The sequence below is a fragment of the Hemiscyllium ocellatum genome, chromosome 15 (assembly GCF_020745735.1).
Source record: "Hemiscyllium ocellatum isolate sHemOce1 chromosome 15, sHemOce1.pat.X.cur, whole genome shotgun sequence".
In the NCBI taxonomy this organism is placed as follows: domain Eukaryota; kingdom Metazoa; phylum Chordata; class Chondrichthyes; order Orectolobiformes; family Hemiscylliidae; genus Hemiscyllium; species Hemiscyllium ocellatum.
Genome location: NC_083415.1, coordinates 55,449,620 through 55,468,681, shown reverse-complemented (window position 1 = coordinate 55,468,681; position 19,062 = coordinate 55,449,620). Strand labels below are relative to the sequence as shown.

The 19,062-nt window shown below is 44.3% G+C and overlaps 1 protein-coding gene across 1 annotated transcript; it reads right to left on the bottom strand.

Annotated features, from left to right (window-relative positions):
* Positions 1–209: 209 nt before the first annotated feature.
* LOC132822845 (osteoclast stimulatory transmembrane protein-like) lies at positions 210–18,157 on the bottom strand. Its single transcript, XM_060836218.1, has 2 exons — positions 17,387–18,157; positions 210–1,316 (listed from the first exon to the last, which is right to left on the bottom strand). Exons 1-2 carry the CDS (start codon positions 18,155–18,157, stop codon positions 963–965), a joined length of 1,125 nt encoding a protein of 374 aa, XP_060692201.1. The 3' UTR covers positions 210–962.
* Positions 18,158–19,062: the final 905 nt, after the last annotated feature.

Here is a 19,062-nt window from a genome sequence, read left to right as displayed (position 1 = left end):
ATTCTTTTAGTCAGCCAGCTTTAGGTTTCCGTTGTTGTTTCAAACTTTACATAATCTAAACACAACGGCACAGAAACAGTTGTAGCATTTGCTGAATTTTCTTTGAATGTTGAAGATACAACACACATTAAAATAGTTTAGTCTCATTTAAAAACAAAGCATGATACCAATGAAGCAATGAATAATAGATCCATAGAAGTTCAGCATTGAATAATTGTGGTTATTCTATTGTTACTTATTGCATGTTACTCTTTGTCGCCTTTAGGAATCAGTGGAGAGACTCATGGAAATTCTATAGTTGTCTCATTGGGAAGATTAAATAAATTTTGGACATCATATTATCAATGTTGTAAGGAGCAAGTTCAATCAGCTCTCTTGTTAACTACTTATTTTCGAGAGCCTGATGGAATGTCTCTGCTGTGATGTAATGTGGTTTCTTGTAGATTATTAGCAAGGAGAAATAAAGCTTGGTGCTGTGGGACCATTTCTAGGACTCTTCAGAAACCTTACGATTCTTCATGTGGTCAGTCCAACCAGTAGTGAATACAGTATTGTGGAGTGAAAAAGGAATCTTTTGTATAAGTTAAACTGAATATTTTGTTTGCGTGCTTGTGGTAAGTTTATTTGGCTGCTTTTAGGATTTACATCTTGTGTAATTAGAATAATTTTGTGACAGCACCTCCATATATAATTTAGTGCTGTCAACACCGCCAAGTCAGACTTTATAATATGTGCAACTCTTCTGTACCAATTCTGTACCATGCTCTGCACTGTACTATAAGTAACAGTGTTTCAACACAATACAATACTATGGGTGTTCGTACTGACAACGACTAGCATTAACCTAAGAGCAGTGTTAATATTCACACCAAATGTTTAAATTTAATTTCTACTCCTCTGATATTTAATATGCATCTCAAAAATCTAAGCCAGCCAGTAGACAGCAGTCATATTTTGCATTACTATTTGAAGGTCACATTGCATTGTTCAGACACAGTGAAGACTGCAGTCTTGTTTTCAAATTGATGTTCTGAATCTGTCAAAATTTTTTGGTGCAAATAGTTGATCCTTTCGACTTCTCGTTGCTCAAAGAAGGCTGCCGAAATTTTCCTTCGTATACGTAAAGCATAGGTTTCCAAAAACACTGTCATATAAGCAATAGTGTGGAGCAGGCAGACAATACAGATGACCTTGATGTTAGGGTAAGATGGGTGGAACGTGCAAACATCAGAAACAAAGATGAAATCCCAGTGGAATTGAGGTTTTTGGTTTATTAGAGATCGGGGTGATGGAACTGATAGAATCACCATATTTACCTGAAATAGACCAATTCATTTTTAACGATTTGCCATAAATATGAACTTAAATATGAAAAATATAAAGTACAGAGAAAATTTGAAACCATCTTTTTCCCAAGCTGCTAATATGATGGCATTTTGTAATCAATTGTGGCAATCAAATGTCCTTATAATGAAAGAGAAGGATTCATTATTTTTAGGTTTTAACTGTAAATCCCCATACTTAATCTGCAGACTTAATTTGGATCATACATTGTGGACAATCTGGCTTCCTTAAATATGTGTGTACCAATGTAATTTCAAAACTACTTTTGACATTATCATATTTTGTAACAACACTAGACCAGATTTCCCACATTTGCCTGATAAATTCCTGACAGCTAAATATGTTTCATGTTGTACAGTGCTATGCCATACATCTAAACATAGCTGTAAAGGACTTTAATATGGAAGGGGGGGACTTAAGTTGTGTTATAAGACCCCTGAGAAAGTTGGAGAACCCAGGAATGGAACTGACATTGGCTGTGCTCTGTTTGGCTCTCCATCTCAGGAACACGGTATCCTGGAAGAGATGAGCATTAGTCACTTTCCAGATAAAATGTGGAGCCGGAAAGAAGATGATCGTTCAACTCGACCACAATCGGCATAGCTTCCACAACATGCCTCAATCCCAGCCCCACCAATTCACAAACTCAACTGAGACCAATGCCAGTGTAGTGAGTAACTTGGAATGTGTTTTTGCAGAAAACCGAACCAATTGCAAAGGGACAACTCAAGCCCTAGCCTGCCCAGACTAATAGCTGAAGCCTGAGTTACAAATTTGCACTGGTTTTGGGGTTCCTCTACTGGTCCATAACAAAACCTTTCTATCTTATATAGCAGCACATTATTCCGACTCCTTTCCCAAACTCAGAGGGGGCTTACTGAGAGAAGAAGAGGTTTTGGTTTTGCAATTTGTTGCAGCCATTTTTCTAGTGCAGAGAAAAACAGGACAGGCTGAGATGCAAAACGAGACGTGCATCAATGCACCCCTTGTGCACAATCTTCTTCATATTATTAATCCAAAACAATACCTGACATTCCCAAAGGATATCTGCGTCCCTACATCCCATCCATCCCTACAAAGGATCCATGATCTCCACCCTTAAAGGATACCTGAACCTTGACCTCGCGCCAATAATAACCCTATGCATATAATTTCAGGACAGGTTGGCTCTCCAGAGGGACTCCTGGTTATCCAAAAGAAATGTACTGAGAAGAGAGCCGCTGTGGCCTGATTTCCATATTCTAGCTTCTCAAAATAAGAGATTCCGGAATCAATTTCATTTAAATAGACAACAGCCTTCACAAACTGAGAATGCTGGGACCACAGTCTACCCTGCAATCTTATCCCAGTGAAAGTGAGAAATGCGGGTTTGGAACTTAGGATTTCAACCTAATTCTGCCATGTGGAGAGGGTCTCCAACAATTTTAAAAATCTGAACTTGTGCCTCCGACTTAATATTTCCTTATGTTATAAAACTCTTGGTTTCTATAAAGAGATTGTCTGCCTGCAACTTGAATCTCTCTCATCATATAACAAAGACAATCCTAGCAATGTAATATAATTGAACAACTTGTATTTACTCTGTGTCTTTTGCAATCATCAGCGGTCTCAAAGTGTTTTAAGTAATTAACGACACAGAACGTCACCGACTTTCTTGATAGGGCCATCGCTTTCAAGAATCTCAAAAGGAAATGATATAGCCCATTTTTGAGATGAATTATTAGGACATTCCACCATGTGTTCTGGCCAGATTTCACTCCCCAGCTGCTCTCACCATTCTGCTGGTTGCAGATGCGTTGGGAAGAATGACCACCACACAATTCTTGTGGAGACAAAGTCCCACTTTCACATTGAGAATAACCTCCATCATGTTGTGTGATATTATCACTGTGCGAAATGGGACAGACTTCAAACAGATGTAGCAATTCAAGACTGGGCATCCATCTACAATCTGCAAACTCATGCCAGGCATATACCTTAGTCTACCATTACTTTCATGCCAGGGGATCAATTCTGGTTCAATGGAGAGTACAGCAGGGCCTACCAGGAGTAGCATCAGGCAGAGAAATTAGGTGTTACCTGGGGCAGCTACCAAACAGGACAATCTGCACGCCAAGCAACAGCAAGTAATAGACAGACAATCCCACAATTAATAAATCAGATCTATGCTCTGCAGTCTTGCTACCTCCTGTTGTGAATAGTGATGGTTAATTATATAACTCACTGGAGGAGGAAGATCCACAAATATTCCCATCCTCAATGACGGAAGATCCCAACATATTAATGCAAAACATAAGACTGAAGCATTCTTAGCAATCTTCAGCCAGAAGTGCCAAGTGGATGATTCATCTCAGCCTCCTCCAGTGGTCCCCAACGTCACAGATAACAGTCTTCAGCCAATTTGATTCACTCCACATCATATCAAGAAATGATTGGAGACACTGGATAATGCAAAGGCTACGGGCCCTGAAAACATTCTGGCAATAGTACCAATAAAAGAGAAGCTTAGTACCCTGAGGAACTCCTGCAGAATGCCCTGGAGCTGAGATGTCTAAATTCCAACAACCACAAGCATCTTCCTTTGTGTAGTACCGAAGAGTTATGCTCCATAACTTGCCATGTCCCTAGCCAAACTCTTCTATTACAATTACAACACCAGCATCTTCCTGACAATGTGGAAAATTGCCCAGGTATGAGCAGGACATATTTAACACGGCTAATTACTGCTCTGTCAGTCTACTTTTGATCATCAGTAAAGTGATGGAAGGTGTCATCAACAGGTGTCAAGTAGCACCTGCTCAGGAACAACCTGCTCAGTGATGCCCAGTTTGGTCTCTGCCAGGGCCACTCAGCTCCTGGCATCATTACAGCCTTGGTTCAAACATGGACGAAAGAGCTCAATTCCAGAGGGCAGGTGAGAGGGACAGCCCTTGAAAACAAGGGTGTATTTGAACAAGTGTGGCATCAAGGGGTGCTAGCAAAAAGAGGATCAGTGGGTATCAGGGGACAAACTATCTGCTGGTTAGAGTCATACCTGACACAAAGGAAGATGGTTGCGGTTGTTGGAGTTCGGACATCTCAGCTCCAGGATATTTGTGCAGGAGTTCCTCAGGGTAATGTCCGTGGCCCAACCAGGAGCAACAGCAGCAGCTGCAGCAGCTCAAAGGGCAGGAACTTGGACCAGGGCCTGTCGGAAGCGGTGAGTCACTGAGGTGAGTCTTTACATCTGACATCGAAGACCAGAGGTTTCTGATAAAGGAGGGACTTTTTTTATTTCCCTCCAGCCATATAAGTGAGTGTTTTCTAAAACTGATACCTTATCTTTGTGGGGCCTCCCACCCAACCACCTCCTCTCACCTTAAACACCAGGGTCACATCAGGTAAGCTTCTCTTTATTCATATTCTGAGAAGGGGACTAGCAGGGATGGCAGTGCAGAGAGAGGAATGTTCCTCCTGCAAGTTGTTTGAGGTGAGGAATACCATTAGTGTTCCATCCAAGTACATCTGCAGGAAGTGCACATCAACTCTCACTCCTCCAAGACCGCTTTAGGGAACTGGAGTTGGAGCTGGATGAACTTTGGATCATTCGGGAGGCAGTGGCTTTGATAGGTAAGAGTTGCAGGGAAGTAGTTACTCCTAGGCACGAAGAAAGCTGGGTGACTGTTCGAAGGAGGAAAAAACAGTTGTGCAGGGATCCCATGTGGTCGTTTCCCTGGAAAACAAGTATACCGTTTTGGATACTGTTGGGGGAGGTATGCAGTGGGTTGCAGGTCTCTGGCACAGAGTCTGTCCCTATTGCACAGAAGGGAAGGAGGGAAAGGAGGAGAGTGTTAGTCACTGGGGACTCAGTAGTTAGATCGGAGGACTGTTGGGAATGAACGAGACTTGCGGCTGGTGTATTGCCTCCCAGGTACCAAGGTCTGTGATGTCTCAGATTGTGTCTTTGAGGTCCAGAAGGGAGAGGAGGACCACCCCAAGTCGTTGTCCATGTAGGCACCAATGACACAGGTAAAAAGAGGGATAGGGATTTAAGGCAGGATTTCAGGGAGATAGGATGGAAGCTGAGAGCTAAAACAAACAAAGTTGTTATCTCTGGTTTGTTAACCATGCCACGTGTTAGTGAGGTGAAGAACAGGGAGAAATATTAGCTGAACATGTGGCTGCAGGGATGATGCAGGAGGGAGGGTTTTAGGTACATGGATAATTGGGGCTCATTCTGGTCAAGTGGGACTTCTACAAACAAGACGGTCTTCACTTGAACCAGAGGGGTACCAATATCCTGGGTGGGAAATTTGCTGGTGCTATTCAAGTGGGTTTAAACCAGTTTGGCAGGGGGATGGGAACCTGAGATGTAGTTCCAGTGCACAAAAGGATGAGAGTAGGGAGGGCATGGACAGGATTTCATGGTCACAGGAGTGTGCTGGCAGACAGCAAGCTGGTTTGAAGTGTGTCTACGCCTAAGGCTTAGGACAAGGATAGATGGGTTACAGTTAGGGGGAGGAAAGGGGACAGACAGACAGTGCAGAGATCCCCTGTGGACATTCCCCTCAGCAATAAATATACTGTTTTGGATACTGCTGGGGGGGATGACCTGCCAGAGGAAAGCCATAGCAGTCAGTTCTCTGGCACTGAGCCTGACACTGTGGCAAAGAAGGGAAGGGGGCAGAATAGAAAAGCGCTAGTGGTAGGGGACTCGGTAGTTAGGGGAATTGACAGGAGATTTTGTGGTCAGGATCGGGATTCCCGGAAGGTATGTTGCCTCCCTGGTGCCAGGGTCCGGGACGTCTCCGATCAGATGTATAAGGTTCTAAAAGGGGAGGGCGAACAGCCAGAAATCGTGTTACATATTGGCACTAATGATATAGCCAGGAAAAGGACTGAGGATATAAAAAGTGATTTCAGGGAGTTAGGATGGAAGCTGCAAAGCAGGACGAACAGAGTAGTATTCTCTAGTTTACGACTGGTGCCACGCGATAGTGTGGCGAGGAACAGGGAGCGGGCACAGCTTAACACGTGGCTGCGCAGCTGGTGTGGGAGGGAGGGCTTCAGATATGTAGATAATTGGGATGCCTTCTGGAGAAGGTGGGACCTGTACAATAAGGACGGGTTTCATCTGAACTGCAAGGGGACCAATGTCCTGGGTGGAAGGTTTGCTCGAGTGGTTCAAGAGGGTTTAAACTAGTATGGCAGGGGGGTGGGAACCTGAGCTGTATACCGGAGGTGAGAGTTGATGCAGATGAGGCAATAGCAAGCGGTAGACCAGCTAGTGGGAAGGATTTTCCTGGGAAGGAACCAAGGGATCAGTTAAAGTGTGTTTGCTTTAACGCAAGGAGTATCAGGAATAAAAGTGATGAACTTAGAGCATGGATCAGTACCTGGTGCTATGATGTTGTGGCCATAACAGAGACATGGATTCTCAGGGGCAGGAATGGTTGCTGGATGTTCCAGGGTTTAGAGCATTTAAAAAGAATATGGAGAGGGGGGAAAAGAGGAGGGGGTGTAGCACTACTAATCAGAGAGGGTATCACAGCTACAGAAGCCTCCAATGTCGAGGAAAATCTGCCTAGCGAGTCAGTATGGGTGGAAATTAGGAACAGCAAGGGAGCAGTCACCTCGTTAGGGGTTTACTACAGGCTCCCCAATAGCAGCAGGGAGATGGAAGGAAGCATAGGTCGGCAGATTTTTGGAAAAGTGTGGATGTAGTAGGGTTGTTGTAATGGGTGACTTTAACTTTCACAATATTGATTGGAACCTCCTTCGAGCAGAAGATTTGAATGGAGCTGTTTTTGTAAGGTGTGTTCAGGAGGGTTTCCTAACTCAGTACATTGACAGGCCGACGAGAGGAGAGACCATTCTAGACTTGGTGCTCGGAAACAAGCCGGGGCAGGTATCAGATCTTGTGGTGGGAGAGCATTTTGGTGATAGTGACCACAACTGCCTCACATTCTACATAGCTATGGAGAAGGAGAGGATTAGGCAAAATGGGAGGATATTTAATTGGGGAAGAGGAAACTATGGTGCGATTAGACATGAGTTAGGAAGCATGGACTGGGAGAAATTGTTCCATGGTAAAGGCACTATAGACATGTGGAGACTGTTTAAGGAACAGTTGTTGCGAGTGATGAATAAATATGTCCCTCTGAGACAGGCAAGAAGGTGGAGGAAGCTAGGGTCAAGCTCAGCTCTAGAGGATTACAGGCAGGTGAGAAAGAAGCTCAAAAATGGTCTGTGGAGAGCCAGGAGGGGGCACGAGAAAGGCTTGGCAGAACGGATTAGGGAGAACATAAAGACATTTTACACTTATGTGAGGAATAAGAGAATGGTCAAAGAAAGAGTAGGGCCGATCAGGGATAGCATAGGGAACTTGTGTGTGGAGTCTGAGGAGGTAGGGAAGCCCTAAATGAATTTTTTGCTTCTGTCTTTATAAAAGAAATGAACTTTGTAGTGAATGAAATCTTTGAAGAGGAGGTGTTAATGCTGGAATGGATAGAGATAGAGGAAGCTGATGTGCTGAAAATTTTGTCAAACATTAAGATTGACAAGTCGCCAGGCCCGGACCAGATTTGTCCTCGGCTGCTTTGGGAAACGAGAAATGCGATTGCTTCGCCACTTGCAAAGATCTTTGCATCCTCGCTCTCCACTGGAATCATACCTGAGGACTGGAGAGAGGCATATGTAATTGCTGTCTTCAAGAAAGGAAATAGGGAAATCCCCAGCAATTACAGACCAGTAAGTTTCACTTCTGTTGTCTGCAAGGTGTTAGAAAGGATTCCGAGGGATAGGATTTATGACCATCTGGAAGAGTATGGCTTGATTAAATGCAGTCAACATGGCTTTGTGAGGGGCAGGTCATGCCTCACAAACCTTATCGAGTTCTTTGAGGATGTGACTAGAAAAGTTGATGAGGGTCGAGCTGTGGATGTATATGGACTTTAGCAAGGCATTTGATAAGGTTCCCCATGGTAAGCTCATTCAGAAGGTCAAGAGGAATGGATAATGGGAACTTAGCTGTCTGGATACAGAATTGGCTGGCCGACAGAAGAAGGAAGATATTCTGCCTGGAAGTCAGTGGTGAGTGGTGGTTCCACAGGGCTCTGTCCTTGGGCCTCTACTGTTTGTAATTTTTATTAATGACTTGGATGAGGGGATTGAAGGATGGGTCAGCAAGTTTGCAGACGACACAAAGGTTGGAGGTGTCGTTGACAGAATAGAGGGCTTTGTAGGCTGCAGCGGGACATTGACAGGATGCAGAGATGGGCTGAGAGGTGGCAGATGGAGTTCAATCTGGATAAATGCGAGGTGATGCATTTTGGAAGGTCAAATTTGAAAGCTGAGTACAGGATTAAGAATAGGATTCTTGGCAGTGTAGAGGAACAAAGGGATCTTGGTGTGCAGGTACATAGATCCCTTAAAATGGCCACCCAAGGGTTGTTAAGAAAGCATATGGTGTTTTGGCTTTCATTAAAGGGGGGGATTGAGTTTAAGAGTCGTGAGATCTTGTTGCAGCTCTATAAAACTTTGGTTAGACTGCACTTGGGATACTGCGTCCAGTTCTGGTCGACCTATTATAGGAAGGATGTGGATGCTTTTGAAAGGGTTCAGAAGAGGTTTACCAGGATGCTGCCTGGACTGGAGGGCTTATCTTATGAAGAGAGGTTGACTGAGCTCGGACTTTTTTCATTGGAGAAAAGGAGGAGGAGAGGGGACCTAATTGAGGTATACAAGATAATGAGAGGCATAGATATAGTCGATAGCCAGAGACTATTTCCCAGGGCAGAAATGGCTAACACGAGGGGTCATAGTTTTAAGCTGGTTGGAGGAAGGTATAGAGGGGATGTCAGAGGCGGGTTCTTTACACAGAGAGTTGTGAGAGCATGGAATGCGTTGCCAGCAGCAGTTGTGGAAGTAAGGTCATTGGGGACATTTAAGAGACTGCTGGATATGCATATAATCACAGAAATTTGAGGGTGCACAACTTTGTGGGCTGAAGGGCCTGTTCTGTGCTGTACTGTTCTATGATCTATGTTCTATGTATCCGAAATAAGATAGGTGAGCTTGCAGCGTGGATGGTACCTGGGACTTCGATGTTGTGGCCATTTTGGAGATATGGATGAGAGCAGGGTGAGGAATGGATGTTGCAGGTTCCAGGGTTTAGATCTTTCATTAAGAATAGGCAAGGCAGTAAAAGAGGGCGAGGTGTGGCCTTGTTAGTCAAGGACAGTATAACGGTGGCTGAATGAACCTCTGATGAGGACTCGTCTACTGAGGTAGTATGGGCTGAGATTAGAAACTGGAGAGGAGAGTTTTTTTTATCAGCCTCCACGGAGTTCCAGGGATGTGGAGGAGAGGATCAGCAAAACGATTCTGAGTAGGAGTGAAAGGCTGATGAAGGGCTTATGCTCGAAACGTCGAATTCTCTATTCCTGAGATGCTGCCTAACCTGCTGTGCTTTGACCAGCAACACATTTGCAGCTGTGATCTCCAGCATCTGCAGACCTCATTTTTTACTAGGAGTGAAAGGAACAGGGTGGTCATTATGGGGGACTTTAACTTCCCCATAATTGACAGGAAATGCTATAACTCCAGTACGTCAGACGGATCAGTATTTGTCCAATGTGGTGTTGGGGTGTTGGGGTAATTCATTACTGGGGTGCCTTAGGTTGGGGTTAAACAATGTGCTATTAGTACTACAGCAGACATTGTCAGATTCAGTCCCTAAAGGGTTAAACACAGCCATGCAGGGAAACTAACAATTGCAAGACTGTCTGTCTGGGACCACATTCCCTGATGATTAGATCAGGTCAGCCAGAACCAGACCATCCACCCGGGAATTCAAAACCAACAAAGAAAAACCGGTAATAGTTGAAAGGTGTAAATTATACCATCGAAACAGAGTATGGATAAATTGAATGCCGATGTCCCCGATGACGTAAATCCCCATTGAAACCAGCGATAAGTTATAATGACTGTTGATCAACCTTTGTAGAACTATTGTCTCAGTCAGGGAATACGCCTAGGCAGAAAGACGCATAGTAATGAACTTAACTGACTAAACAATGGACTACTAATTACTGGGACGGAAACTACCGGACCCATGAGGGCTGAATCATTGTACAAACACAGTAGGGGCTCGACAGGCATAGTAAGGGTTTTGACAGGCACCTCAGTATGGCCAATGAGAGTCCTGGTCCACTCGCACACAACCGAATGGACCAACGAGGAGGCCTGATGAGGAAGTTGGAACTGGACACTCAGAGGAGCGGGGTTTAAAATATCGTCGGGTCCGCGAGGGAAGGCAGAACGCGCGCCTTCTCCGGTGAGCGAAACCGCTCACTGTACAATTCGCTCTCGGAATAAAGAAGTCTTTGTACCTTTTGAATCTGGCCTGGTGTCTCATTCCTCTGAAACGAGCACGGGGTCGGCAGTCCCGACCTAACAGTGGGTAGGAGGATTTCCTGACACATTGTGTTGAAGGGTCAACAAGAGGATGTTTGATTTAGTGGTAGGTAAGCTAGGAAGGACTTAAAGAGAGAGTTAAGAAGAGCAAAGAGAGGACATGATCAGTCTTTAGCAAGTAAGATAAAGGAGAACCCTAAAGTTTTCTATACGTATGTGAGGAATAAAAAGATGACTAAGTTAGGAATAGGGCCAGTCAAAGACAGAAATAGGAAGTTGTGTGTGGACCCTGTGGAGATCGGAGGGGTATTAAACAAATATTTCTTTTCGGTTTTCACTCAGAAAAAGGATAATATTGTAGGGGAGAAGAATGAGATACGAGATATTACACTAGAAAGGATCGAGGTTAGTAAGGCAGAGGTATTTTCAATTCTTGAAGGAGTAAAAGTAGACAAGTCCCCTGAGCCGGATAGGATTTATCCAACGATTCTGCAGGAAGTTAGGGAGGAGGTATTGGAGCCTTTGGCTTTGATCTTTGAGTCGTCATTGTCTCCAGGTTTAGTACCAGAGGACTGGAGGATTGCAAATATTGTGCTCTTGTTCAAGAAGGGCAGTAGAGATAACCCAGGTAATTACAGACCAGTGAGCCTTATGTCAGTTGTAGGAAAAGTTTTGGAAAGGATTATAAAAGATAGAATTTATAATCATCTAGCAAGCAACAATTTGATTTCAGATAGTCAACATGGTTTCGTCAAGGGCAGGTCATGTCTCACAAACCTCATTGAGATTTTTGAGAAGGTGACCAAGCATGTCATAGAGTCATAGAGTCATACAGTCCTAGAGATGTATAGCATAGAAACAGACCCTTCGGTCCAACCCATCCATGCCGACTAGATATCCCAATCCAATCTAGTCCCACCTGCCAGCACCCAGCACATATCCCTCCAAACCCTTCCTATTCATATACCCATCCAAATGCCTCTTAAATGTAGCAATTGTACCAGCCTCCACCACTTCCTCTGGCAGTTCATTCCATGCATGAAAAAGTTGTCCTGTAGGTCTCTTTTATGTCTTTCCCCTCTCACCCTAAACATATGCCCTCTAGTTCTGGACACCCCCCACCCCAGTCTATTTACCCTATCTATGCCCCTCATAATTTTGTAAACCTCTATAAGGTCATCCCTTAGCCTCCGATGTTCCGGGAAAACAGCCCCAACCTGTTCAGCCCCTCCGTATAGCTCAAATCCTCCAACCCAGGAAACACGCTTGTAAATCTTTTCTGAGCCCTTTTAAATTTCATAACATTTTTCCAATAGGAAGGAGATCAGACTGCACGCAATATTCCAACAGTGGCCTAACCAATGTCCTGTACAGCCGCAGCATGACCTCCCAACTCCTGTACTCAATACTCTGACCAATAAAAGAAAGCATACCAAAGGCCTTCTTCACTATCCTATCTACCTGCGACTCCATTTAAAAGGACCCAAGAACCTGCACCCCATGGTCTCTTTGTTCAGAAACACTCCCTAGGACCTTACCATTAAGTGTATAAGTCCTGCTAAGATTTGCTTTCCCAAAATGCAGCACCTCGCATTTATCCGAATTAAACTCCATCTGCCACTTCTCAGCCTATTGGCCCATTTGATCACGATCCTGTTGTAATCTGAGGTAACCCTCTTTGCTGTCCACTACACCTCCAATTTTGATGCCATCTGCAAACTTACTAACTGTACCTCTTATGCTCGCATCCAAATCTTTTATGTAAATTACAAAAAGTAGAGGATCCAGCACCGATCCTTGTGGCACTCCACTGGTCACAGGCCTCCAGTCTGAAAAGTAACACTCCACCACCACCCTCTGTCTTCTACCTTTGAGCCAGTTCTGTATCCAAATGGCTAGTTCTCCCTGTATTCCATGAGATCTAACCTTGCTAATCAGTCTCCCATGGGGAACCTTGTCGAATGCCTTACTGAAGTCCATATGGATCCATCTACTGCTCTGCCCTCATCAATCCTCTTTGTTATTCTTCAAAAAACTCAATCAAGTTCGTGAGACATAATTTCCCACGCACAAAGCCATGTTGACTATCCCTAATCAGTCCTTGCCTTTCCAAATCGATGTACATTCTGTCCCTCAGGGTTCCCTCCAACAACTTGCCCACCACCAAGGTCAGGCTCACTGGTCTATAGTTCCCTGGCTTGTCCTTACCACCCTTCTTAAACAGTGGCACCATGTTTGCCAACCTCCAGTCTTCCGGCACTTCACCTGTGACTATCGATGATACAAATATCTCAGCAAGAGGCCCACCAGTCACTTCTCTAGCTTCCCACAGAGTTCTCAGGTACACCTGATCCAGTCCTGGGGATCTATCCACCTTTACCTGTTTCAAGACATCCAGCACTTCCTCCTCTCTAATATGGACATTTTGCAAGATGTCACCATGCTGGTGAGGGTAGGGCAGTTGACGTGGTGTACATGGAGTTCAGTAAAGTCTTTGATAAGTTTCCACATAGTAGGCTGTTGGAGAAAATGCAGAGGCATGGGATTGAGTGTGATTTAGCAGTTTGGATTAGAAACTGGTTTTCTGAAAGAAGGCAGTCAGTGATGGTTGATGGAAAATATTCAGCCTGGAGTTCAGTTACTAGTGGTGTGCCACAAGGACCTGTTTTGTGACCACTGCTGTTTGTCATTTTTATAAATGACTTAGACGCAGTCATAGGTGAATGGGTTAATAAATTTGCAAATGATACTAAAGTCAGTGGAGTAGTGGACAGTGTGGAAGAATGTTTCAGGTTGCAGGGGGACTTGGATAAACTGCAAAATTGGGCTGAAAGGTGGCAAATGGAGTTCAATGCAGATAAATGTGAAGTGATACAGTTTGGGAAGAATAACAGGATGGCAGAATACTGGGTCAATGGAAAGATTCTTGGAAGTGTGGACGTGCAGAGGGATCTTGGAGTCCATGTACATAGATCCCTGAAAGTTGCCACCCAGGTTGATAGTGCCATTAAGAAGGCATACGGTGTGTTAGGTTTTATTGGTAGAGGGATTGAGTTCCAGAGCCATAATGTCATGCTGCAACTGTACAAAACGCTAGTGCGGCCGCACTTGGAATAATGTGTACAGTTCTGGTCCCCATAGTTCAGGAAGGATGTGGAAGCATTGGAAAAGGTGCAGAGGAGATTTACCAGGATGTTGCCTGTTCTGGAGGGAAGGTCTTATGAGGGATGGCTGAGAGAATTGGGTCTGTTCTCATTGGGAAGAAAAAGGCTAAGATGGGATTAGATAGAGACATACAAGATGATCAGAGGATTAGATAGGGTAGACAATGAAAGTCTTTTTCTTAGGATGATGACATCAGCTTGTACGAGGGGGCATAGCTACAAATTGAGGGGTGATAGATTTAAGACAGATGTCAGAGGCAGGTTCTTTACTCAGAGAGTGGTAAGGGTGTGGAATGCCCTACCTGCCAATGATGATGGGATGGTGGAGGAAGATGGGCTTAGATTAGTTCACAGATCAGCGCAACATTGAAGAGCCTGTTCTGCACTGTATTGTTCTATGTTCCATGTTCTAACTATCTTCAGCTGCTTCATCAATGACCTTCCCTCCATCATAAGGTCAGAAGTAAGGATGTTCGCTGATGATTGCACAATGTTCAGCATCATTCGTAACTCCTCACATACTGAAGCAGTCCGTGCTCAAGTGCAACAAAACCTGGACAAAATCCATCCATGGGCTGATAAGTGGCAAATAACATTCATGCCACACAAATGCCAAGCAATCACCATCTTCAATAAGAGTTGATCTCACCACTGCACCTTGATATTCGATGGTGTTATCATCAGTGCAGCCTTCACTGTCAACATCCTAGGGGTTACCATTGACCAGAAACTCAACTAGACTTGCCAAGAGGAGTCCAAAACTAGAGGCCATTTGTTTAAGGTGAGAGGAAGAAAATTTAAAAGTGACCTAAAGGACAACTTCGTCACGTAAAGGATAGTGCATATATGGAATGAACTGCCAGAGGATGTGGTGGAGGCTGAAACATTTAAGAAGCATCCAGATGGGTGTATGAATAGGAAGGGTTAAGAGGGATATGGGCCTAGTGCTAGGATTTTGGACCAGATTATTTAGGATATCTAGTTGGGATGCGCGGGTTGGACCGAAAGGTCTTTTTCCATGCTGAACATCTCTATGACAATGGCTACAAGAGTAGGCCAGAGGCTCGGAATCCTGCAACAATTTAACTGGCCTACTGACTCCTCAGAACGTATCTCCCGTCTACAATGCACTAATCAGGAGTGTGATGGAATACTCCCCACTTGCCTGGACAGGTGCACCTCCGACAACATTCAAGAAACCTGACACCAATTAGGACAAAATAGCTCACTTGACTGGCACCACATCCACTCTCTCCACCACCGATACTCAATAGCAGCAGTATCTAGAAGATACACTGTAGAAATGCTCCAAATGTCCTCAGACAGTACTTTCCAAACCACAACCACTTCCAACTAGAAAAATAAGGGGCACATCACCACCTGAAAGTTGTCCTTGAAGTCACTCAATATCCTGATGTGGAAATATATCGCCATTCCATCACTGCTACTGGGTCAAAATCCTGGAATTCGCTTCCTAAATGTTTTGTGGGTGAACCTACAGCACATGGACTGCAGTTCAAGAAGGTAGCTCACCACCATCTTCTCAATGTGTAAAAAATGAGGTCTGCAGATGCTGGAGATCACAGCTGCAAATGTGTTGCTGGTCAAAGCACAGCAGGTCAGGCAGCATCTCAGGAATAGAGAATTCGACGTTTCGAGCATAAGCCCTTCATCAGGAATAAGAGAGAGAGCCAAACAGGCTGAGATAAAAGGTAGGGAGGAGGGACTAGGGGGAGGGGCGATGGAGGTGGGATAGGTGGAAGGAGGTCAAGGTGAGGGTGATAGGCCGGAGTGGGGTGGGGGCGGAGAGGTCAGGAAGAGGATTGCAGGTTAGGAGGGCGGTGCTGAGTTTGCACCGCCCTCCTAACCTGCAATCCTCTTCCTGACCTCTCCGCCCCCACCCCACTCCGGCCTATCACCCTCACCTTGACCTCCTTCCACCTATCCCACCTCCATCGCCCCTCCCCCTAGTCCCTCCTCCCTACCTTTTATCTCAGCCTGCTTGGCTCTCTCTCTTATTCCTGATGAAGGGCTTATGCTCGAAACGTCGAATTCTCTATTCCTGAGATGCTGCCTAACCTGCTGTGCTTTGACCAGCAACACATTTGCAGCTGTGATCTCCAGCATCTGCAGACCTCATTTTTTACTCAAAGATTTTAACCTACTGCGAATCCTCTTACAAGGATGCCTTCCTTGAAGAAGCTCTCTTCCTCCCTCTACAAGGATTTCAGTGAGTCCCTCTCTCACTGCACCCCCCAGGTCATCTCCTCTGCACAGAAGCTCTTCAGCCACGTTCTCAAACAGACTCGTTACCACAGCCACATCTCCTTCCTCAGCACCTGCCTAAGGAACCGACTGATCCCACACGGACTCCGAACTACATTCCAACCAACAAAATTTGGACCCAACCAGGCAGATTTCTCCAGCTTCCTCATTTCCCCTCCCCCCACCTTGTCTCAGTCGGTTCCCTCAACTCAGCACCGCCCTCCTAACCTGCAATCCTCTTCCTGACCTCTCCGCCCCCACCCCACTCCAGCCTATCACCCTCACCTTGACCTCCTTCCACCTATCCCACCTCCATCGCCCCTCCCCCTAGTCCCTCCTCCCTACCTTTTATCTCAGCCTGCTTGGCTCTCTCTCTTATTCCTGATGAAGGGCTTATGCTCGAAACGTCGAATTCTCTATTCCTGAGATGCTGCCTAACCTGCTGTGCTTTGACCAGCAACACATTTGCAGCAACCATCTTCTCAATGGCAGCTTAGGACAAGCAATAAATGCTGGCCAGCCAGTGATGCCCAGGTACCATGATAGAATAAATTTTAAAAATGAGATCATGGCCGATCTTCTACTGCAACACCATTTTCCCCACACTATCCTTCAACTGTTTTGTTGTGTTGAAATGTATCATTTCCAATTTGAGCCTTCAAAGCCCACTGTGGTAGAGAATTTCAAAGATTCACTCCCCTCTGAATTAAAAAAAAATCCTTCTCATTTCAGTCCTAAATGGTCTGGTCCTTATTCCGAGGCTGTGCTACCTGGTTTTATAATCCCCAATCAAGGGAAACATCCTTTCATAACTGTCCTGTTGACTACTTCTAAGACTGGTTAGTTTGAATGAAATCAGCTTCCCATTCTTCAGTTTATGTCATCATAAGACAATCAATTATTAGTACAGTAGTCGATCTATTCTAGTAAATCTCTTTCTGAATCAGAATAGTGTGCCAGTTCTACAAGAGTAATTTACCTTCTCTGTTGCATCTATATCGTTTTTATAATAGAGTACACGACTGTTTACACCCAACTGCCAAGTACGGTCTGTCATGTTTAACATTTCTTCATTGCTTTCTAATTCTACCTCTCTAGAAATTAATCCCAGTACTAAATGTATAAATCTTTTAATTGCCACATTGACCTGAATGTCAACCAAAATTTCATCTTGCCACCACGAAGAAAGCAGAATTTTTGAAAAAAGTCATATTTACAACAAATGTAAGCTCCAACGTGATAGGTACAGGTGGAAGAACAGCAATCCGAAGCAGGATGTTTGAGGTCAGGTTGAAGATAATGAAATCTGCTGCAATGAAAATTGCAGACAAGGCCAGGAACATTGTACAAATCACAAATTGCTTCATACATCTGGCTATCTCATCCGGGGACATCTTCAACCCTGTGGATTTGATTAGCTTTTTACTGGAAGTCCGACCAAGTTGCATAAGCTTCGCCTTGTCTGTCTGCATAAGCTGAGCCAACCTGCTAGTTATATAGACATTGTCGAACTGCAGATCTGTCAGATAGCCCTTGAGATACCAAGCTGATGTTAGAGACAGATAGAAGAAAACAAAGCCAGCTAATACTCTGTTGGTATTCAAAGTGGTCTCATCAAATATGCCCTGAATTGTTGAAAGGTTGCCTTGGATTTCATTGCCAATAGCTTGTAGATGGTTCTTGATTGCTAACATTTCGATGTCTGAATTGACACGCCATTCTGCTTTCGACTTTGTAACCAAACTGCTCTTTGAGATTTCGTCAAAGAGATAGGCAATATCTTTATCCATTGATAATTTAATCTGCTTAAGAAAGTTTGTTGAGTTCACAAGGCTTTGCGCTGAGGTCAGAGCAATGCACTGCATCACTTGAAGAATCATCTTGATATTGCCCATAAAGTTGGGTATTATGTTGATGGCACTGAGCATGAAACAGGTGGAGAAGAGCAAATCACGACCTTGCTTAGAACCTAATGTGGGGATCACCATTGTGAACACGCAACGTACAGGATGGACCAGGAAGAGAAGCAGCAACATGGCACCCGTGAATATGCAAGTTATTATATTGGACGCCAATGATCCATATTTCAGAGATGAAAACATCCAGTTATACAATAGTCCACCAATGATTGCACATATACTGGAACATAACAGAAAGAGGACAAGTAGTTCTCTCCAGTCATCTGGAGTAGGTTTAGAGTAAGTATTCCATGCAAACCGCATGAATTCCTTCATTTTCTGAGCCCATTTACTCCCACAGGAAAAGGGTTTCTCCAAAATACGGTATCTGCAGGGGAAATAAATAAATTTTTAGTGAGTGAATTCTTCGATATTGGAAATTCTACTCCACCACGCATGAACAAAAGCATAGTCCAACTGAACATGATCCCAATTAGCCTATCATAACATTCTGACGGAATGTGAAAGCCAAACCAATCAGGGGCAATGAAGAATTGGCCAATGCCAAATTAGTCTGGCAAAGAAAAATTCACTAAAAACAAAAACAAAGATCTGCAGATGCTGAAACCAAAACAGAAAGTGTTGGAGAAACTCAGCAGGTCTGGACACATCTGAAGAGAGAACAACTGAGTTAACATTTTGCGTCCAGTGACCCTTTGTCAGAATTTTTGGTTTTCTGTAACTCTGTTTGTCTCTCCAAGTAAAATTCACTGCCTGCCTGGTAACAGATCATCACAAGGTCATTTAAATAAAAACATGTAAGATTCGAAGGTACTCCCATAGAAAAAGCTGTGCCATATATGTGGTCAGCTTCAACTCTACTTCTCAGCTCACTAAGTCCCTATAAGCCACCTACTGGAGTAGACCCCTTTCCCTCCCTAACAGTTGCCCTCTGGCTGCTTCTCTCTTCTCCAACACATTTGGTGAGAGGACAC